The sequence below is a fragment of the Aquarana catesbeiana genome, linkage group LG06 (assembly GCF_042186555.1).
Source record: "Aquarana catesbeiana isolate 2022-GZ linkage group LG06, ASM4218655v1, whole genome shotgun sequence".
In the NCBI taxonomy this organism is placed as follows: domain Eukaryota; kingdom Metazoa; phylum Chordata; class Amphibia; order Anura; family Ranidae; genus Aquarana; species Aquarana catesbeiana.
In genome coordinates, this window is record NC_133329.1 from 221,944,096 (window position 1) to 221,967,770 (window position 23,675).

At 40.2% G+C, this 23,675-nt stretch overlaps 1 protein-coding gene across 7 annotated transcripts in view; it reads right to left on the minus strand.

Moving 5' to 3' along the window:
- Nucleotides 1-3,780: 3,780 nt before the first annotated feature.
- The window catches only part of RBFOX1 (RNA binding fox-1 homolog 1), a 2,292,172-nt gene continuing 2,272,277 nt past the window's right edge, over nucleotides 3,781-23,675 (minus strand). For all 7 annotated transcript variants that reach the window (XM_073633001.1, XM_073633002.1, XM_073633003.1 and 4 more), the window contains 2 exons: nucleotides 7,557-7,632; nucleotides 3,781-7,141 (listed from right to left, as the gene is read on the minus strand). In XM_073633001.1, coding sequence (XP_073489102.1) covers nucleotides 7,019-7,141; nucleotides 7,557-7,632 — 199 coding nt within the window. In that variant the 3' untranslated portion in view covers nucleotides 3,781-7,018. The remainder of the gene's footprint in view (nucleotides 7,142-7,556; nucleotides 7,633-23,675) is intronic.

The following is a 23,675-nucleotide window of genomic DNA, read 5'->3' on the forward strand; positions in this document are numbered from 1 at the left end:
AATTCTGCTCCCCCCACGGTGAAAGACTGGATCCGTAGGGTGGACAGGATAGCGGATATGGAACAACTCATATGCCAAGCGAACGACAACCCTACCAAATTTCGTACCACTTGGGCAACTTGGATACATTATAGGCAATCCCAAACACAGACCGCTCCATCTCCAATGCCTTCACCTGCACCCTGATGGCTCTCACTGGTCTTCCGCCTCATGCCTTCCCATCTTGCAAACCCGCCATCCCTCCCCTCCCTCACATCACCCCTCCCTCTCCACGTTGATCTGACGATGTCTTAATTCCCGGAGCTCTCCATACCTACCGTCACTATATACTCTTATGTACAGTACCTTACAAGTAAGGGCTCTATCCCCAGATGGACACTCCAATCTCCACCACTATCACTACCCTGCCAATCTGTCTTTTTCTCGGGAACCAAGACTAAACCTGGTCACACCGCCCCCCCTAGACTCACTCACCGACTCTTTCTACACCCCGTCCCGTTCACAGTGAAGGTCCCATTAGGGGTGAATGGAACTGGGGTTGAACCTGGACAGTGTGGATATATTCCCCATACTCAACCTGACTTTCGCGATTTAATGCCTCTCGTCTCCTGGGCCGAAAATTGCGATAATAATGGATAGACTCCTTGTTTTTTCTTTTCTCTTTTCTTTTGTTTCTTTTTTCTCTTAACCATTGTTGCTAAGTTCTATAGATACCCCCTAACATCTCACATCATTTGACCATGTACAGATGTTAACATACACATACAAGCCTTTCTCTACGCATTTCTTCATGTCGTTCATTGATACTTGTACTCTTCACTTATTTTGCTAGCTTGTTGCAAAAGTTTGTTTGTGCACATTGACCACCTGTACCTTTGATTATTGTAATGTATGTTTTGTACTACTGGTTAACTTGTAAAACTCAATAAAAACTTTTTGAAAAAAAAAAAAAGGGGGCATGGGGATCCAGGTACTGCCCTGGGGGACATGTATCAAAGCAAACCTTTTTTTAACTAATTGTTTTTTTCAGGAGCAGTGATTTTAATGTTGCTTAAAGTGCAACAATAAAAATGAAAAATTTCTTTAAATATAGTGCCGGGGGGGGGGGTCCCTTACTCTGCCTGTAAAATGGCACATCTGTAGACAACATAGAACATGCTGCAGCGAAAATGACATTTCTAAAGAGAAAAAATGAGTCAAATCCCATTTAAAATGACTCACAGTTGCAATTGCCGTCACCTGACTATTGAAAAGAAAAAGAAGGAAAAAAATGGCGTGGGGTCCCCCCAGTCCATACCAGACCCTTTAGCTCAATTCTTTTAGGCTCTGTGGAGTATATCACTTTTGAGGAGTCATTGTGGATCATTTGGGGCTGTGTCAATACCATCCCCATTATGGACTTGAGCTCCCCATGCTCCTTTGTATACACAGGGCTGAAGAAAGTATTTAATAAATGTGCCTTCTCTTTGTCCCCAGTCACCCACTCCAGATTATTTTGTAAAGGGCCTACATGCTCAGACCTGATCTTTTTATCATTAATATATTTGAAGAATTTTTGGGGGTTGTCCTATCTTTTGCAATCTGTCGTTCGCTTTGAATTTTTGCGTACTTGATTTCCTTTTTACATATTCTATTATATTCTTTGTAACACTTAAACAATGATAGTGTTCCTTTTTTTATATTTTTTAAAGCTCTTTTCTTATTATTTATAGCTTTTTTTTTTACTTTGGCTGTGAGCCACATAGGTTTTTTTTAAAACCTTTAAGCCTTTTAAACGTATTGCCCATGTGAATATACTTTGCAGTAAGTTCACATATAGTGGTTTTAAAGAATTCCCATTTCTGTTCTGTGTTCATCGATGCCAATATTCCCTCCCAGTCTGAGTCTTGGAGAGCAGCCCTCATCCCTGGTAAATTTTCTCTCTTAAAGTTAAGTGTTTTTATACTTTCCGTATGTGTTTGTTGCTTACAGCTAACATGAAAGGAAATCATGTTATGATCACTGCTACCCAGATGTTCTTTTAAATGAATATTGGTAATAAGCTTGGCATGGTTTGAGATTACCGGGTCCAGCAGAGCATTATTCCTAGTCGGGGCCTCAATAAACTGGACCATAAAATTGTCTTGTAATAGGTTTATAAATCTTTGCCCTTTAACTGTTCCAGCAGTCCCGTTACTCCAGTCAATTTCCTGGTAGTTAAAATCTCCCATTATTATCACTGTCCCAGCCCTTGCAGCCCTTTCCGTCTGTGCAAGGAGCTGAGTCGCCACCTCCTCATTAACACTGGGATGTCTATAACAAACTCCAATGACAACCTTTGTAATACTCACACCCATGTACAGTTCCACCCATAATGCTTCAGACTCATCACACTCTCCGTCAACTAGGTCCTCTCACACATTCGCTTCGAGATCACTTCTCACATAGAAGTTTTGGTTACCAATCCTCAGGACATATATTTTTGTATTATAAAGAGTTCAGCAAACAATAAAATGCATAAGGGGGATGGAGGACCTTGATTGATTACATAAATTATAATTATTCAGGCTAGAGAAGAGGTGCTTAAAGGAGATATGATTACATTGTAAAAATATATCAATGGGGACTCCATAAATCATGATATACTGTTTACTCTAAGGTCTCTGAAGAGGACACATGGCCATGATTTGAGGTTAGAAAAAATGAGATATAACATTATATTAAGGAAAGGGATCTTTACTGTAGAGCAGTAAAATGTGGAACTCCCTCCCTCAAAAGGGGTACTAGCTAAGATTTAAACCTTTAAACCCTCAAAAACCTTTAGATGTCTTCCTCAGAAAGTAGAATATACAAGGCTATGGGAATTGTTAGAAAGAAAAAAAATCACACACATGCATAAACAGAGGTTGAATTGATGGATCTGTGTCTTTTTTAACCTAGAAAACTATGCAACCATGTAACTATATTTTGTGAATTACATCACCCTTGATGCCTGCAGATTTTTTTTACAAACAGAACCCAGCAGAAATCTGTCATTTATCAGTGGTACTGCTACTGCCACTAATTGACAGAGTCTCTGGTTGCTATCATACAAGTGGTCTGTCATTTAGTGGAAGCTATCACCTGGCTGCTGTTAGTAAACAAAGTAATTTTATAGTAGAGTATTATATGATACTGCTCCTCAACTTCACATGCAGGTTTCAGTTATCGCCAAAGCATGCTATTTGAAGGATTTGTGTATTTAAACTGCATTCAAAATGCTCTCTCTGCTAAACAGTATGTTTATAAGAAATTTCAGCATCAGTCCTCTATAGCAGTGTTTAGCTACCAATGCTCAATAGACTTTAATTGTATTTGATGCTATGAGTATGTTCATTGTTGGCAATCCTTTCACAAGAATCACCACATGTGCACTGAATTAACTTGTTCCTGTTTGCTCATCGCCATTTACACCCTGACTGATGTTCCAAGTTATATCAGTTCTATCTAAAGTTTAAAAAATGAGAAAAATTGTATATCACAGTGTGTAGAACAAAAATGAGGATACTAGTATCTAGTGGAAAGCATTCTAAAACCTTTGTTTTCCTTTTTTATTTTGTTTCATATTGTATAGTTGACACAGTAAATAAACACCCAGAACATTATTTGTACATTTTAAGACTAAGCTTTTATTTTTATTTTTTTTCATATTACAAACCACTGTAGTGATATAAACACTCATTTCTAAAGACAGATATATGCATTTTCTGAGTTTGCAGATTTTTTTGATAATTTGTTTTTGAAGTCACTATAATCCACACATGGCATTTTATAATTTATTTTATATTTTATATTTTCAGTGAATATTTACATACATGAAAACATTCCAAATATATATTATTAAAAAAAAAACACAAATAAAGCTATTTTAGACAAACACATTTATTTATTTTCTAATTAATGGAAGATTCAGTCAGGGACACATGGATACCTCTTTTTCTCCCAACTAATATCATTATATAATTTATCTGCCTTTCTTATTGAGAATAAATATACCACTCAGTCACATCACATGTGTTAAATAAATTTGATTAAAATCACTATCTGTATGAGATGTCTTAAAAAACGATGCAAACTCCCACTGTAGATTTAAGAGGTGACGCCGATCAATTAAAAAAATATTGTCTTTCTTTTTCCCCAGTGTTACAGTACATTTTAAATTGGATTTGCATATAGTTTAAATATACTGAAGGGAATATCCCTTTTTTACTGAAAATAAGACACACAGTACAGTAAGTTATATCTTATCTGTTTGTACCTTTTCTTTATATTTTTTTAACATACAGTATAAGATACTCTCTATACTTAGAAACAGTACTGAAAACATCTCATGTTTTGTGGATCTTTATTGATGTATGTTCAACTGATCATACTTGCATGCACATACGATGACAAAGAGAAAATCTGGTCACAAACACTTGTATCTGAAGCAGTTTATAGCAAGTTGGTAGAGTCACAGCAGTGAGTTAAAAATTGAATACAGTGATGGTCTCTCTGGACCGGCACAGTACATATGAAGATATTATTTGCAATTAAAAAATGTAAAGGGCTTCAAACCCAGGTTTAGTCCTTACCTCCCATCTTAATTTATTTATTTGTTATTTTTTTATTAATTTGTACAAATACAATACAAGAACAAACCCTTTCATGACCACCATTGCTCTGGTTAGTTCATAAACAGGACACCATGTAAAGAATTTACACAAATGCACAGACAAACTGCAATTTTTCAGTATCTTGACAAAGGGAATTGTATCCGTATCTTTAACACACATACTAGCCTCCATTAATTTATTGAACCATCACTGCTCTGTTTAGGTGTTTTTAGACTTAGCAGTACATTTTTCCTCAAACATGTTTTTAGAGCTATGTTTCTCAACATTTATCCAACATTCAGGATTTATGTTTGCAAAAGTAAAAAAGCAGACATGTGTCCTCTATGTGTTGTACCACTGGTTTAGTTCCTGTTTAGAAAAACAACATTTTTGCATATATCATACTTAATAACAGCCAAACATATCAATAAAGTGGGATATTAATTTGCATATTGGTTAATACATTACTGATATGTTGGTTTACTAAGTATCATACAATGGTGTTAATATGTTTGGCTCAAAATATCCATTCTTGATATATATAAGAATTTGGTGATTGCTAGTATTAGGCCACTTATAACTATAAAAATACAGGATAACATTCATCATGTATGACAGCAAGTTATCACACATGTTGTTTGCTCTTTTTTATTATGGAATACCATTGACTGTAAACATATCATTTTAATTCGCTCTATGGAATGCTCTTCATAAATCACAAGATATACATGCATCTTGACCACAAATGAGTGCTTTATGTGATGACTGGTTTTATAAATCTGAAAAATGGACAGTGTTTTCCAATACACAAAACAATAAAATAAAAGTTCAATAATTTAGCAATTAAATTAAAGAATGATCTAATATATATCAAATTTTAATTTTGGTAAAATGTCCTCTTTAAATATAGTGCACTAAACCATTTTAACAGTAAACTACCAATAACTTAAAAAAATGAAGATACATTTAAGATAAACAAATACATTGTTTCCCAGTGTGAAAAATGGGTTATGGAAGATGGTGGTTTATTAGATATATAATTTCACTATACAGAGATATAATCCATATAGTCTAGAAAACATGGATCCTAACAGGACTGCTTAGCATTAGCAATAATAAACATTGTCGCCTGTTTGTCAATTCATTTGTAATTAACTGACATACAGTAATTCAAGTCTCTCTCCTAATTAAAACGTAAACAGGAGTAGAAGAACTCTGTCAAACTGAAAAATTGCAGATTGCTTACACAATATAATGTTTTCAAAAAAATACCAAGCAGTTGAAAATACCTTGATTATCTCTACTTAATGATTGCAATACTTGTAAAATGTTTATATAAATCTCAATATATTTAATATGTAATTCCATAAAAATGATACTTTTCTCTATTAGATGTTCTACTAGGCTAAAACTAAAGCATTATAGGCTGCATATTTTTTTTTCTTTTTAGAACTTAACAACTCCACTGCACAGATGTAAATTTTTACTGGTACAAACGATTTAATTTTTTAATTACTTTCCTTTTACAACTTTCAAAAAAAAAAAGAAAAAAGTAGAAACAGTGCTTTTTAATAACATTCCCCCTCCCACGTTATAAAAATCAGCAATGATATCAATAATTTAATATATTGGAAGAAATATAAAAAGAATGTAAATGACCTACCTAGCTTTTTGTTGTTCTTTTTTTTTTTTCTTTTTACTTTTTTATATTTTCATACATTTTATTTTTTTTTTCGCTTTTATTTTAAATTTTTTTAAACTGTTATACATGAACATTGTAATTGTAATAGCTGGATATTATCTGATGGAATACTCAAAAAGGGGTACACTACAATAGTATTTCATCAGGTTGTATATACAAAGAATCAGAATCACAAATTTAACACAACCTTTGGCTCTGGACGATAAATAAATACTTTAGGACAGTCACTGAATGAGTTTTAGTGCAGTGGCAACCTTTTTGCTTTGATGTATCAGCATTTTAGCCCTCCCTAATAAACCGAGTTACATGTAAATGAAGATATGACTATTATAGTCACTTACACGCTTGCAAAATGTGATAATTCCAGTAGCTTAATATTCCGCATATATAATTGGTTTACACTCTTGATTGTGGCCTTAAAATATTTTATTTATATCTACAGTAGTAGATCTCTAGGTAAACCACAAAAAATCTACAGCCAACAATCAACTACAGAACCTTCATAAATTAAAGACCCACAATATTAAAATACACAGAACAAAATATCTGAGGTATAAGATAAAAAATGTAATGTTTCTCTTTTTGAGTTTTGTTTAGTTATTTAGAGTTGCTAAAATGATGCACTACTGCATGTATTGCAATACCCAGGCCTCGGAAAGCTTCTTTTTTCCCCCACACTGGAAGAGTTTTATGGTTTTGTCATTTAGTATGGAGCAAAACGGCTGTATCCCCCTCGGTATATACTAGCCTGTAATGAAGAAAGAACGAGACCGACATCATCAGCATGGCTCCTAGTCTTGGCATCAGTGAAGGGTGCAAAAGCATTCTGAAACAAAGCAATTTAATGGATTTGTTTTTGAGGTTCCTTTTAAAACAATTAAATGTATAAAATATTTGTTTCCCCACCCACAACTAAATGTCAAATGCATAGCCGAATATAGAATAAAATAAAAACTACAACAACATCATCAAAGCATTAAGCTACCTTTATATTTGTCTTGCATACATTAAAAAAAAAACTTTAATTTGGGTGCGTTTATTAGAACATACAGAAAAATATTTTGGATTGGTAACAAAGAATAATTCTACCTATAATAAAAAGTAAGCACTTACTGAAAAAATAACTGTTCAAATCTTAACTACACCTAAAACTTTTAATACAGATGAATGTCTCTAAAATATTACACTAAATTTAAATTATTTAGTGGTAAAATATAGTAAAAAATAAACAGAAGACTTACCACGGCACCAACGCCGTAGGTTGCTGTTGGAGCAAGTGTGTGGTGGTAGGGGTCGGTAGCATAAACTCGTCCGTAACTAAAATTAAAATTAAGATATGGATTAAAATAGTATTCTATGTCAAATAAACAGCAAAAATAACAAGGGTTCTCTACATCTCTCAAGAAAAAGTCAATAAACAGTTGAAACAACATACATCTGCAATATTAAAAACACTTTTTTGGTAGTGTGACACTTGCATTTATATAAGGAAGAACATGTTACCAGCACACCATGCATGTAGCTATTATGGATAAGTGTTTGTGAACATTCAGCCAAGCATGACAACATGAATTATTCAGGCAATCATGACAGCTTGCCATGATTACTAAGGAATTATTAGGAGCCTGCACCCACTGCATCCTTATGCAGTAAGATATGCAGTGAAATCAATGGCTAAAATGGCCTTATGGCCATATTTGGGCAATAACATTGCCCAAATATGGCCATTGCCATCTTTGGACAAGGATGTTGCCGCTAATCCCATCCCTTGCGCTTTATTGTCGTTAAAAGGTAAATAGATAAATGGAAGCACCACACCCCCTTAAAATGCATTAGTGACCCGAAGGGCCTACTATGAATTATGGAGGAATCCCCGCACCTTTTTTTGTTCTGAGCTGTCTCATTAACATTTATACTACATCCTTGAAGTGACTAGGAGCTGTCATTTTACCAGCAATTTGAACACACTTTTTTTCTATGTAGATGTAAAAGTTTTTTTCTGCAGTAAGTTTTATACATGGCACAGATGTGTTACTTCACAGGCAGGGTCAGGGCATGCCCAGGCATGTTATTTAATGGAGTTTTGCATTTTTATGCTTCACTTTAAGAATTACTAAAATAACGGTTCCGACCTAAATGGAGATTTATTTATTTATTTATGTTTACTTCGGTGCATGTCTCCAAGGACGGGACCCAGCTCCCTATGCCATTTTTTTTGACAATCCCTTTCCTAGTAGCCTTTAAAATGGCCATCACTGTTTTTTTTAACATTTGTCTCCCATTGAATTCAACTGAGTTCAGATTCGACACCTGAATTTTAGTAATGTTCCTGCTTCTAACCAAGCCCAGGTATGTTCAGCTCATCACTAGTGGTTATCACATACCTGATAAGGGGTCCTGGGCTACTCTGAACTATTGCACTAAGCTTAATGTGATGTGATAGCTTTTAAAAATCGTTGGATTTTTCAACTAGGTCATTGCTGCAGTCCCCCCATACTCCATGCTTTAATCAGGAGGAAGTGTGATAAGAATAAAAACAATACGTTTATAGGGTTTGAACCATTTTTATTTTTAGGTAGATAATAATATATTGACATAATTGGTAAAATTAATTAAATATCTACTGTATCTCTAACTATCTGTCTATTTTTTGTACTTTAGGCAGATTCATCAACAGGTACATAAATTTGTCACAGGAGGTGATTTGCCATGAACAGGTGTATGTGGATAGGAGGCTGGCACTAAGGCTGGAATATTCATAAAAGACACTTTGTTCTCAGTTCAGCTTACGAACCTTGAAACTAATAAAATCATAGACTCTGTGTTACTAAGTTTCTTTCCCCAGCTACTGTACCCATCATACAGACAGGCAAAGTAGCTGAGAAGTTGTGTTGTGAGTGATCAGAGCCTGATTTGGAACTCTGAGACTAGTTTTCCATTAGGTCTGCCTCCCATTGACAGCAGAAGACAGTGGTCACATTCTATTGCCGCTATTGGACTAAATAGCAACTATGGAATCCACCCATAGTTATCTGCTGTCAAATACAAGGCAAGTGGACCTGATGTGAACATCAGGCTCCACCCACTGTCAGTGTGCTCCTTCATCACTAGTTGCTAGGACACTGTTGGCTATGTAGTCGAAAGTGTCATAACAACCAATCACGTATCCTCAGCTCATTCAGCTGCTGAGCAGGAGATTACTGCCATTGCTAAAATATGACCATTGCCATATTTGGGTTATAACATCAGCCAAGCTCCAGGATTCACCCAATGTCATCGGGTTCAGTCAGAAGAGACCTGCTGAGCCAGCTGAACTCAGCTCTTCCCCACCCCAGCCAAAGCAAGATGGCAGCCGCCACGACACGAGGCCTGGACCAGGAGTCGGCTGAATCAATAGCTCCACAAGCCTGCACAGCCATTACACTGCTCCCACAGGACAGGAGCACAGTGAATACCTGGCAGCACACTGCTCACTCCCCAGCATCCACAGAATCACTGCTTTGGATGGCAATGGGCAATACTAATCATTCTCCAGGGAGCACCCCAGGCACACCAGGCATAGGAACAAAACAGAAAAAAGGAAGGGCATAAAAGCAATGTTTTTACTCACAAATGAGCATGTAAATGAGGCTTGTCAATTGGTGAGACTGCGTCTCTAAACACCGGCAAACCGGACCTAATGTTGAGGGGATCAGACGATATCCCAAATGGCTGACGCATTTCAAGGGCACACCCTTTTCCTCAGAGCCTAAACAAACAATGGCTCATCTTTCCTAAATGCCTCCATATGTATCCACGTGCTATTGCACCAAGCGACACCCACCTAAGTAGGTCACACCCATCCACGTGGACTAACACCGCCCAATGAGTCAAATACAACACATGCCTATCTTCTGATAGGATAGAACAGCCCCCATCCAAAGTTCAAATATGTACTGCAAGCTGGGATTGGTAAGGGTATACATCACCCCAAGAGTGACCTCTTACCTTAACCTCATAGTCCCTGCAGGTCAATGGGAAGAGGGGAATGGGGAAAATCCCACCAGATCATAGGTGATATGCGGCCTGTATGATACAAGACTGCCAGAAACACTGGATGGACTGCAGGCTGTTCTAATTGCCAGGAAGTGTGGGTGTGTTTGAGTTCCACCCACAACTTCCGGCCGTCCACGGCGTCACTTCCGCTCCTGCATACACATCCAGCCAATGCCGTGTACGCAGGAGACATGGCCCGGAAGTGCAGGTGTTTGCTTTCTACCCACCACTTCCGGCCGCTTGCAATGTCACTTCCGCCCGGGATTCTCGCCACTGTAATCGGTTCCCGGTCCTACAGTTGTGTGTGCGCGTGCATACTCACATGCGCGTGCACCTACACTCCCTGCTGGCCTACTACCTCCTCCGCCAGTGGCCCAATACAAAAATTGAAATAAGGCACTTCTAGAAGGGCATGTTAGTATATAATTATATAATTATGCTGGGTGTCCTTCTATGGGCAGTTTTGCACGCAGATACATACAGGGGACCTAAAGAATGCACAGTGGGTGGGACCAACAGTTGGCTCCACAATCACAGCTATCCATAGTTAACATACAGAAATTAAATTAAAAGTAATTAAAAAGTTTTTTGTAAAACCACAATAAAAGTATTCAGAGGAATCCCATAGACATTCCATAATAACATTTCCAGCATTAGACCATATAACCACTCTTGTAATAGACTTCCACATACCTACACATATATAAAAAGGTGCGTATGTACTAATACTAAAATCATTGGAACATATATAGAAACGCATATATATAGAGGTGTACACATGCATAAATGCAACAATCTAAAATTAATAGATATTAATAAATAAATATATAAACAAATACAATGATAAATACTTCTATGGACAAATAATTGCCAACCCACTGTGCATTGAATAGATGGAACTAAACTAATTAATAAATGATTAATAAATAACAATACTCCAAAGGAGCAATATTGGAGCTTCCATTAACACATAATTGTAATAATTGTGCCCAATTTATAATAAATATATAGTTATTATGTTCCATTTTTCCACGGAGAGCCCATTAGCCCGCTTTAGTATAATCAATTTTCCTAAAAACAAATGTTAGTTGAAAATATTGTTACAAAAAGATTCATTATTCTAAAAATCTATTAATACCTCACTATCACACTACCCTATCCAGACCTACCAACTAACCACATTGCTCCTATCCATATCTCAGCTAAAGGGCTCATTGTGCATGTCATCTAGAATCCCAAAATACAATGCGCCCTTATATCCCCATGGCAGCATGATTCAATGCCATGGGTATAACTAGACTAGATGTTTGGGCTGAGCCCCTATAGATAGTATCTGTATCACAGAGAGAGGGGCCATACGTCCGAGCCGATTGTCAAAAAATAAAAAATAAATAATAAGATAAAAGAAAAGGATCACCATAGCTAACACACATATATTAGAGGCCTCTATGGGTACTACAAGAGTCATACTACATTATGCAGTTTGATTTCCTTATTCAGGCCTTGCGGGGCTAAAGTCCCCAAAGTAAAAATTCAGAACGCCTTTCTTGTGCATAGTATCTGATACTTTTACCACTATCCAAATCGTTTGATATGGCCTTTATTCTGAACACTTTGAGGCCATCTGTACTACAATTGTGGACCTCCTTGAAGTGTCTTGGTACTGACTGTCTTGGGTAGCCCCCCAAAGCACCTTGTCCCCATGTTGATGGGGAGAAGGACCTCATCCCCACAAACCTTGCCCAGTGGTTGTGGGGGTCTGCGGGCAGGGGGCTTATCGGAATCTGGAAGCCCCCTTTAACAAGGGGACCCCCAGATCCCGGCCCCCCCTGTTTGAACAGGTACATTGTACCCATACCATTTCACAAAGAAAGTGTGAAGATTGGTAAAAAAAACAGCACACACCGTGGGAGAAGTCCTTTATTAAAAAATAAAACTGTCCCACATAGTCCATTCACCTCCGCTGATGGACTGAAAAAAAATAAAGAAGATTTGCCTCCATGGGAGGCACACGCCATATGACGCATCCTTGCAGGTGACAGCTCTTTTAAAACTGTGGGTGGGACCACACGGTGTCATCGCCGGGTGACCCCGCCCTCCTCTGATGCACGGGGACATCATTATGGCTTCCCCCATAGCGTCAGAGGGGGGCGGACCGGTAGCCCATCCCTAATCTCTATCATATTTTGTCGTTTTCTCACCCCCTGCGCAGACATTGTCATGCAGCTGTAGGTATTTTTGAAAGCTTCTTCTATATATTTTGGGAGGAACCTAATACTGTATTCATGGTACATTGATGATGTCCTCATCATCTGGAATGGTACCTATGATGAATTGGAAGGATTTCTTGCACATTGTGCAAGGAATCCCTTCGGAATCTCGTTCACACATGTTGAGTTACGGGTTGATGACAATAGAGTAATCCATTCAAGAATGCACTTTAAGCCGAGCTCTGGTAATTGTTATCGTCATGCCCGCAACCATCATCATCCTAGGTGAATCGAGAACGTCACCTTTGGCCAGTTCTGTAGACTTAGGCGGACCTGTGCGCTAAAAAAGGATTATGAAGAACAAAGCCTGATCCTAAAGAGCAAATTCAAAGAGAAGGGGTACGAAGATGAGCATATAGAAGAAGCCTTTCAAAAATATCTACAGCTACATGACAATGTCTGCGCAGGGGGTGAGAAAATGACAAAATATGATAGAGATGGACAACCACAAGTACGGTTTTGCACCAGATTCAACAATAAAGCTGTTATAGGAGTAGTAATTGTGGGAACTGTGTACACATGTGCCATAGGAAAAAGGATGTAGTCGGAGCTGATGGCAAGAGCTACAAGATTAAGCAGTTCATCAATTGCGGCACCCCATATGTCATATATGGCCTCCTGTGCCCCTGTGTCCTCATATATATTGGTCGGACCTCACGGCCAATGAGGACAAGGATGAACAAGCACAGAAGTAATATCTCAACAGAAAAAGATAAATATTCAGTACCAAGACACTTCAAGGAGGTCCGCAATAGTAGTACAGATGTCCTCAAAGTGTTCGAAATAGAGGCCATATCAAACGATTTGGATAGTGGTAAAAAGTATCAGATACTATGCACAAGAGAGGCGTTCTGGATTTTTACTTTGGGGACTTTAGCCCCGCAAGGCCTGAATGAGGAAATCAAACTGCATAATGTAGTATGACTTTTGTAGTACCCATAGAGGCCTCTAGTATATGTGTTTTAGCTATGGTGATCCTTTTGTTTTATCTTATTATTATTATTATTTTTTTTTGACAATCGGCTCGGACGTATGGCCCCTCTCTCTGTGATACAGATACTATCTATAGGGGCTCGGCCCAAACATCTAATCTAGTTATACCCATGGCATTGAACCATGCTGCCGTGGGGATATAAGGGCACATTGTATTTTGGGTCTAGATGACATGTACAATGAGCCCTTTTGCTGAGATATGGATAGGAGCAATGTGGTTAGTTGGTAGGTCTGGATAGGGTAGTGTGATAGTGAGATATTAATAGATTTTTAGAATTATGAATCTTTTTGTAACAATATTTTTAACTAACATACACAAATAATACAATTATGTGTAAATGGAAGCTCCAATATTGCTCCTTTGGAGTATTGTTATTTATTAATCATTTATTAATTAGTTTAGTTCCATCTATTCAATGCACAGTGGGTTGGCGGTAATGTGTCCATAGAAGTATTTATCATTGTATTTGTGTGTGTGTGTGTGTATATATATATATATATATATATATATATATATATATATATATATATATATATATATATATATATATATATATATATATTTATTAATATCTATTAATTTTAGATTGTTGTAGTATGTGCATGCATGTGTACACCTTTATATATACGCGTGTCTATATATGTTCCAATGATTTTAGTATTGGTTGTACATACGCCCCTTTTTATATATGTATAGGTATGTGGAAGTCTATTACAGGCGTGGTTATATGGTCTAATGCTGGCAAGGTTTTTATGGAATGTCTATGGGATTCCCCTGAATACTTTTATTGTGGTTTTACAAAAACTTTTGAATTACTTTTAACTACATTTCTGTATGTTAACTATGGAAAGCTGTGATTGTGGAGCCGACTGTTGGTTCCACCTACCGTGCATTCTTTAGGTCCCCTGTATGTAAATGCCCATAGAAGGACCCCCAGCTTAATTATATGATTATATACTAAAATGCCCTTCTAGAAGTGCCTTATTGCAATTTTTGTATATGGCCGCTGGAGGGGGAGGTATTAGGTCAGCAGGGAGTGTAGGTGCACGTGCATGTGAGTATGCATGCGTACACACAACTGTAGGGCCGGGAAATGATTACAGTGGCGAGTATCCCGTGTGGAAGTGACATCGCAAGCGGCCGGAAGTGGCGGGTGGAACGCAAACACCTGCACTTCCAGGCCGCATTTCCTGCATACAGGCCATTGGCCAGATGTGTATGCAGGAGTGGAAGTGACGCCGTGGACGGCCGGAAGTTGTGGGTGGGACGCAAACACACCCACACTTCCTGGCAATTAGAACGGCTTGCAGTCCATCCAGTGTTTCTGGCGGTCTTGTATCATACAGGCCACATATCACCTATGATCTGGTGGGATTTTCCCCATACTCCTCTTCCCATTGACCTGCAGGGACTGTGAGGTTAAGGTAAGAGGTCACCTTTGGGGTGATGTATACCCTTACCAATCCCAGCTTGCAGTATATCTTTGAACTTTGGATGGGGGCTGTTCTATCCTATCAGAAGATAGGCATGTGTTGTATTTGACTCATTGGGCGGTGTTAGTCCACGCGAATGGGTGTGACCTACTTGGGTGGGTGTCGCTTGGTGCATGGGCACGTGGATACATATAGAGGCATTTAGGAGAGACGAGCCATTGTCCATTTAGGCTTTGAGGAAAAGGGTGCGCCCTTGAAATGCATCAGCCATTTGGGATATCGTCTGATCTCCTCAACATCAGGTCCAGTTTACCGGTGTTTAGAGACGCAGTCTCACCAATTGACAAGCCTCATTTACACGCTCGTTTGTGAGTATAAACATTGCTTTTATGCTTTTAATAAAATTCTGCCATTAGTAAAGCGCAAGGTCGGTGCACCCTTCCTTTTATCTGTTTTGTTCCAGTTTCAAGAATACCCATTGTTCTGAGAAGGGCTGCAAGACTGTAGGCATTGCTTAAATTTAAGGAGTTGGTCACACCACTTATTTAGAGATTAAACACCCAAGCGCAGGAGATTATTACTGTTTTTTTACACCAAGCATAGGAACATTCAGCCACCCCCCTACACCCTCTGATTTTCCCTCCATGATGGAAGCCTTTGCCAACATGCTTGCAAGGGGCCTGGCCCAAACAGCAGCCTAGATCACCAGCTCCATACATGATGATCTGCAACAAATTGGTACGAGACCAAACGGCTGCAAAGATTAACAGGTTCAATACAGGGCATTTTCACCCTCTTCCTTCCCAGACCAATTTTTAGTTTTCAGCGCTGTCGCACTTTAAACGACAATTGCGCGGCCGTGCGACGTTGTACCCAAACAAAATTGACGTCCTTTTTTTCCCACAAATAGAGCTTTCTTTTGGTGGTATTTGATCACCTCTGCGGTTTTTATTTTTTGCGCTATAAACAAAAGAAGAGCGACAATTTTGAAAAAAACACAATATTTTTTACTTTTTGCTATAATAAATATCCCAATTTAAAAAAAAAAAAAATTTTTTCCTCAGTTTCGGCCGATACATATTCTTCTAAATATTTTTGATAAAACAAATCGCAATAAGCGTATATTGATTGGTTTGCGCAAAAGTTATAGCGTCTACAAAATACAGGATAGATTTATGGCATTTAAAAAAAAAAATATTTAATTATTTTTTTTTACTAGTAATAGCGGTGATCGCAATTTTTTTTCGTGACTGCGACATTATGGCGGACACATCGGACACTTTTGACACATTTTTGGGACCATTCACATTTATACAGCGATCAATGCTATAAAATTGCATTGATTACTGTGTAAATGTGACAGGCAGTGAAGGGGTTAACCACTAGGGGGACACAAGGGGTTAAATGTGTTTCCTAGGGAATGCTTCTAACTGTAGGAGGCAGTGACGTTCAAGGGGAGGAGACCGATCAGTGTTCCGCTGTACTGGGAACACAGATCGCTCTCAACTAACCTGACAGGACGTGGATCTGTGTGTTTACACACACAGATCCACGGTCCGGCCCGGTTAACAGGCAATCGCGGGTACCCGGCGGACATCGCGGCCACCGGGCACACGCACTGGGTCCCGAGCAACACGGCGGGAGCGCGCGCGCGCGCCCCCTAGACAACCGGGAACCCGAGGCCGTCATATGACGTCCACCCAGGATGGGAGATCCCATCTGTGGACGTCATATGTCTATACGCGGGTATTGAAGTGGTTAACCAAAATGCAGACAGGATCCAGGATCTCCAGGACCACTTAGAGACAGCAATGTCCAAAATTGACGAATTAGAAAACTGGTCGAGACGCTATAATTTCAGGATCCGAGGCCTGCCTGAATCAGTCAAGGAAGTTCACGCAGTAGTCTGCACATTAATAAAAGACTTAATCCCCGCCATACCAGAATACCGTATAGAGCTTGACAGAGCACACAGAGCCCTTCAACCACTATGCACAGACGGATTACCACAAGACATTATTGTAAAGCCACATTTTTACATAAAAGAAGAAGTGATAAAAAGAGCCCGCAATGCAGACAAGCTCACGATCCAGGGTCACCAATCCCAGATTTTTGCGGACCTATCCCCTTATACAGTCCAAAAAAGGCGTTCCTTGAAACTGCTGCTCCAAGTGCTAAGTCAAAAATAAATCACCTACCGATGGTCCTTCCCCCTTCAGGCTGAATTTCTCCCATCGAAATAAGCCCTTTGCCTTCTCTTTTTTCCCAGAAGGGGAACATCTTCTTTTACACCTGGGACTGATCACACAAGACAACTGATTCCTGTCCACCCTGAAAGCATCCTCTTCCATGAAAAGGCCCTCTCCGCTGAGACCACTTACACCGATCTGGCAACAACAACAATTGAAGAAGTCAAAGGAAGCACACCCTGCCTAAGGAGGGATTCCAGGACCTGGACAAAGATGTCTGGCAGATCACCGTCAAGAACTGAAATTTAGAGAGTAGCATGTTCTTTTCGGGCTATTGTTAAGGAGCCCCTTAGCTTAGGCTTAGAGGTTGCCCCAAGCCCCTGGAGTAAGATCACGGGGTAATAAGTCATGTTCAATCTGAAGTTCACGGCCAAAGTCTAGACCTACCGCCTGACTGTCCCGTTCCTATAGATATCTGAACGGGGCTTTATTTCCATTACAATCAAACTTAGATCTCACTGCAGCATCAGCCCATATAGGCCAAGCTGATATACTCTATCCGGAATCCCAGATGGAGTATATCAGCTAAGAGGCCTGAGCTTTGCTTTATTAACACGCTAGCTGGGAGCTCCGTGCCGCTCCGGCCCTCCAGCACACCCTATAACAGCCTCATCAAGCGGATCCCCTCGGAAAGACCGGCTCAGTTCACCAGACAGTCCAGGGCACCCATCTGAATGTCGGGAGCCCATCTGAAAAAGGACGTTAACCGGCAATTGAATTTCAGCCTGGCTACCCCCGAGCCTCCCAAGATGGCGGCTGCAGCTTCTCCATGCGGGGACACAGAGATCCAACAAGGCTCAGCGAATCCTCTGTCCCTCTACATTTATTAAAATAGTAAAAAACAGACTCACATTTTGGAAGAACGAAAAAAGCTCAGATATCATATAGCGGCGATCGTGAGGGGTCCACCCAGTGGGTGGACACCACTGGGTGGACCCCTCACGATCGCCGCTATATGATATCTGAGCTTTTTTCGTTCTTCCAAAATGTGAGTCTGTTTTTTACTATTTTAATAAATTAGTGGTTTAAAAAACGTTATTACGCTATGTGAGTTTTTTTGCTCCTTGCATGGCATATGTATTACACGTTTGGCTTAAGCTGGATTATCCATGGGCGAGGAAGCCGTGCTAATGTCCCCTTCCCCACCATGTGTTGATGACATCTGACAAGACACATCTTTCAGAACCAGTGGTTACTAAGCCTTTTTGACTTGTCTGGCGTACGCCATTACAGGTCAACTAGTTCCGGTAAGCCTCCTCTACTTCTGGTGTTGGCCCCGGCACTGATGTACAATCCATACACACTTGTGGTCTTCTTTCTACCTATTCGTCAGATCTGGTGCAATCATCCATCTGTGAATTTGGGAGTTTTTTCCACCATCTGGCCACTCATCACCCCCATAGAACTATGCTGATGTTTTCTTCACTATTTTTTCTATGCAACACTATTTAGGGCTGTCCTTTTACCGAACCCCACAAATTATTGGGATTCGGAGCAGGTTCTGGCCACCCAGTCCTACAATCAAAGAGTCCAGGATATTTCATATCCTGGACTCAGTCTCTCTCGTTCTCTTCTTTTCTCTCTTTTCTTCTTGGTCTGTCTTCACTTCCTCTGCTCTTCCCCCCCCCCCCAGGTGCCTTCAAGGAGAGCTGGTCGTGTCTGGTATACTTGGTCCCAAGGCTTGACTCAAAATCCCTAGCCAGATGAATATATTCGCCTGGATCGGGTAAGAAATAGTTTTACATATACGTCTTCTCCCCCTCATGTCCATGGCTGACGAACCTCCCACATGGATGTCCCTCAAAATAGCGTCCCACAATGCATAAGGCCTAAATTCTCCAGTTAAAAGGTGTAAGGCCTTTCATAACTACCACTCTAAGGGGCCTGACATCATCCTTATCCAGGAGACCCACTTCCCGAAGAGCTTTAATCCATCCTTCATGCACCGTAATTACCCCACCTTCTTCCTAGCCAAAGCGGATGATAAAAAGTAGCTTTCCTCATATCCAAATGCACCCCCTTTAACCTCTCCCAAACCATCAAGGATAGTGAGAGAAGGTGCATACTAATAAAAGGACATATAAATGGGACACTATTCTCCATCATTTTGTATTATGCCCCAAATAAAGGCCAAGCCTCCTTTCTCTCTTCCATGCTAGCTTCTCTCTCCCCTCACCTGGAAGGCAAGGTGATCATGGGAGGCGACTCAAATTTTGCTTTTGATCACATACTTGACAAATTGGCACAAGGCAATTCCCAGCTCAAACGACCCCCCCAAGCAGAGCCTCCGCATTGCTCGGCTCTTACACTCACTAGGTATGATAGACACGTGGAGGGAATTACATCCCAATGCTAGAGACTATACTCATTTCTCAGCTCCCCATAGGACTTATGCTCGCATATATCATATCTTCCTACATACTTTAGACATCCAATTAGCATCTCAGGCCTCCATAAGCGAAGTCCCCTGGTCGGACCACTCATTAGTCTCACTTAAAATTATTGGCTTCCTAAACCAAGCGAGCCCCCCACAGTGGCGCCTTAAAGAAGGACTTCTCACTAACCCGGTACACTGCACTATGATCGAAAGAGATATTAAGGAATACTTCTGCATTAACGATACACCAGATATTTCCCCGAGCTCTTTATGGGGAGCACATAAGGCAGTAGTAAGGGGTAACCTTATACAATTAGCATCACGTTTAAACGTGAAAAACAAATAGAACTTAAAAACCTACAAAATAACTTTCAATCCATATGTAAGTCACACAAAAAACACCCCTCATCATCCTCTCTGGCTCTCTTAGATGCAGCTAGGATTTAACTAAACACAGCTCTCATCTCAAGTGCAGAAAAACATTTAAGATGGGTGAGTGGTAGATTCTATCTTCACTCTGACAAATTTAGCCCCATCTCGCATTAAAACTCTCACCTAAACATAGAATTCAAGCCTTACCCAAAATTAAATCAATGTCCGGTTCTCTAACCCAAAACCCCAAACTTATACTGGAAGCATTCCACTTATTCTACTCAAACCTATACTCAAGCCCTAATCCCAGCAATACGCACACACTCAATTCTTTCCTTAACAACGTCCCCCTCCTTAAAATCTCCGAATCACATCGCTCTTTAATGGAAGCCCCTATTTCCGAAGATGAAGTCAAAGAGGTCATAAAAGACATTAAAAGAGGTTCGGCCCCAGGTCTGGATGGTTTCTCGACACAGTACTACAAGACCTTTGGCGAGCTGTTGTCTCCTTATCTGGTCCAGTTCTTTAATTCCCTCAACAAGGAATCTCCCTTAGACGCAGCAGCAAATTTAGCATACATCTCAGTCATCCCTAAACCGGGCAAGGACCAGAGCCAAGTAAGCAATTATAGACCCATATCTTTAATCAACAACGATTTAAAAATGATGACGAAAATTCTTTCCAATAGACTAGGTTCCTTCATAGGGTCCTATGTACATAAAGACCAAGTAGGCTTCATACCAGGGAGACAGGGCCCCGACCAGATAAGGAGGGCAGTGGACATCATTTCCCTGTTGAAATCAAACTGGGATGGCAATCCAGCACAAGAAGGCTATCTATTATCCATCGATCTTCAAAAGGCCTTTGACACTGTCACATGGCTGTATTTATTTAGCACTTTAGAAAGATGGGGTTTTGTCTCACACTTCATCAATCTTCTCGCAGCCCTTTATTCCCAGCCCAAGGCTCAGATCAGAATCCAAGGACACCCTCAGATCCCTGCCCCCTCACCAAAGGAATGAGGCAATGATGTCCACTATCCCCCCTCCTTTTTGCCATAGGTATAGAGACTCTAGCAATTACCATTAGAAATCACCCAGACATTCATGGTGTCAAATGTGGCCATTCAACGCACAAATGCGCTCTTTTCATGGACGATGTCCTCCTCTTCATCACATCCCCTCATCCACTCCTAACGTCTTAATACTCCTTCAAAATTTCGGACAGATCTCGGGCTTGCTAGTTAATATGTCTAAATAGGTTGCCCTCAAAATCTCTACCCCCCGTCCTTAGTAGACAGTTTACGAGACCATTTCCCCTTTGTCTGGAGCACGACCTCCATTCCACTTAACTCCCAATATAGACCAACTATATAAATATAACTACCCACCCATGTTTAGAAAGCTCAAGTCTGATCTTGAGCAATGGTCACTTCATAAATTGTCATGGCTAGGGCGAATAAACGCCGTTACAATGACCCTCCTCCCACGGATATTATCTCTCCTGCTCTCTTCCTATACCTGTCCCCAAACTCCATATCCATAATCTACAATCATCGATAATCCAATTTACCTGGGGTAAATCAAACCACAGACTTCCTAAAAAGATCCTCTTCAGACCCAGAAAAAAGGAGGATTAGGACTGCCCAATCTCTGGTGGTAATACCAGGCAGCACATTTTAGCCAAATATCAGCCATTTGCTCTAGAGGTCCTAAACCTGAATGGATAGAGATGGAAAGACAAGCTATACCTAACTTTACTATTTACTTCTCTGGCGCTTCCCCAAATCTAGGCCTCCGATCCTATCTCCTACCCTTTCACACTCTTTCTCACTATGCGACTCTTTACATAAATTGAATAGCATAACATCCAAGTGGCACCCCCTAGCACACATCTTTAACAACCCCCTATTCCCACCTGGGATGGACATAAAGGCATTTCAGTGGTGGCTCGATAAAGGCCTATATCAAATAGGACACTTTTTTAACTCGAATGGTCCCCTTAAAATGATCCACTGTACTTCAAAATTGTAAATGCCCCATCAGAAAAATTCCGCTTCCACCAAATAAGTCACTTTCTACATTCGATCTTCTCCCAAGAACCGATCCCCCTAGCTATCACCCCTTATAAACAGTGGTGCTCCTCGGCCAAGGACATGAGAGGGGGAATATCCCTAATTTACTCAGCCTTATCTGAACCAAGGGAGAAAACGAAATATATGCTGAGTTGGGAGCGTGACATCAGATTCGAATGGGATCTAGTCACCTGGCACTCTCACCTAGCATTCGCCTACAAGGGGATCCTGAACATCTCCCTAGTTGAAGCAGACCTCAAGGTCATTTCCCGATGGTACCTGGTCCCAACTCGCCTAGCCACGGTCCTCTCCCCTATGTTTCAGGGGATGTGGGCACCTGGGATCCCTCCTCCATATATTTTCTGTGTGCCCCAGGATCAGAGACTATTGGAACAAAATTTTCAATCCAATCCACAAAGTAACGGGCAATGCGGTCCCCCAAAACCCAACAATAGCCCTTTTAAACTAAAAAAACCCCAAACTCCCTAAATCTGACCAAATTTTAATCAACTTTATCCTCATTGGAGCTAAACCAACAATAGGTCAAGCCTGGAAGTCCCCAAAGGTTTCATTCCACTTAACTAAACAGAAAGTTTTCTGGATCATGTATCAAGAAAAAATTTCCAATATCATCCTTGATAAACTTGAAAAATTTAAATGAACATGGGAACCCTGGGCCCATTATATTGGTGTGTCCCTTTAATTCCTGCCTCACCCTTAACTTTGGAAGACTCTTCATATGGAAGCCTCACTTCTTATTCAGCTCTCCTTGAAGCAGACATCATTCCCCCTCCACTTCTCGTGCTCCCCCCTCACCTCTCTACCTTAATCTTTCTTTTTTTCTCTCTTTATTTCCATCTCTGTATCCACTTTTCCCACCAGCACCTGATCGTGGGTTGAGGGGAGGAATTTGTAACAAAGATCTCTCTTTTCTTTACAACTGCTTGGTTCTGCCTCAGAGTAATATGTTTTTGTCACCCATATCCTGTTTGTATAGAGATCTTTGGAACATACCCATTTTTTTCCCTGAAGGCAATTCTACTCCTAGTTTCCAAAGGAAGTCTTTAGGTGTTACATCACTCCCCATGAATGCACCTTGACCTGTGCAGCACCCGAAGACCAGAAGTCCTTGAAGCCCTGACACAGTGTGAACCCATATGGGGTGTTGGGACGTCAAGGCTGATGGTGGATTATTAATTTTTTTTTTTTTTTTTTATTCAGGTGCTCCACGCCCCTATAACATTCTTGACCCCCTCAGATTTATCTTCTGGCCTAGATGTAGATCTGCCTTAGAGATGTTTATTACCTTTAATTTGTTTGATTTATGATGTTTCCATGTACACTATTATACATTCTTTTGATGTGAGGGAAAACTTTTGTTACGATACTTTTAATAAATTCTTTTAAAATAAAAAAAAAGAAAAATGCCTCTTAAGTCCCAGGGGTGGTCTGGGTGGGGATCCGGGGCCTCCTCAGCCTGTGTCAACCAACCCATATTTTGGGGGGGAGGTGCAGGGACTGAGGGGGCTGGGGATCCACCATGCAGAGCACACTTT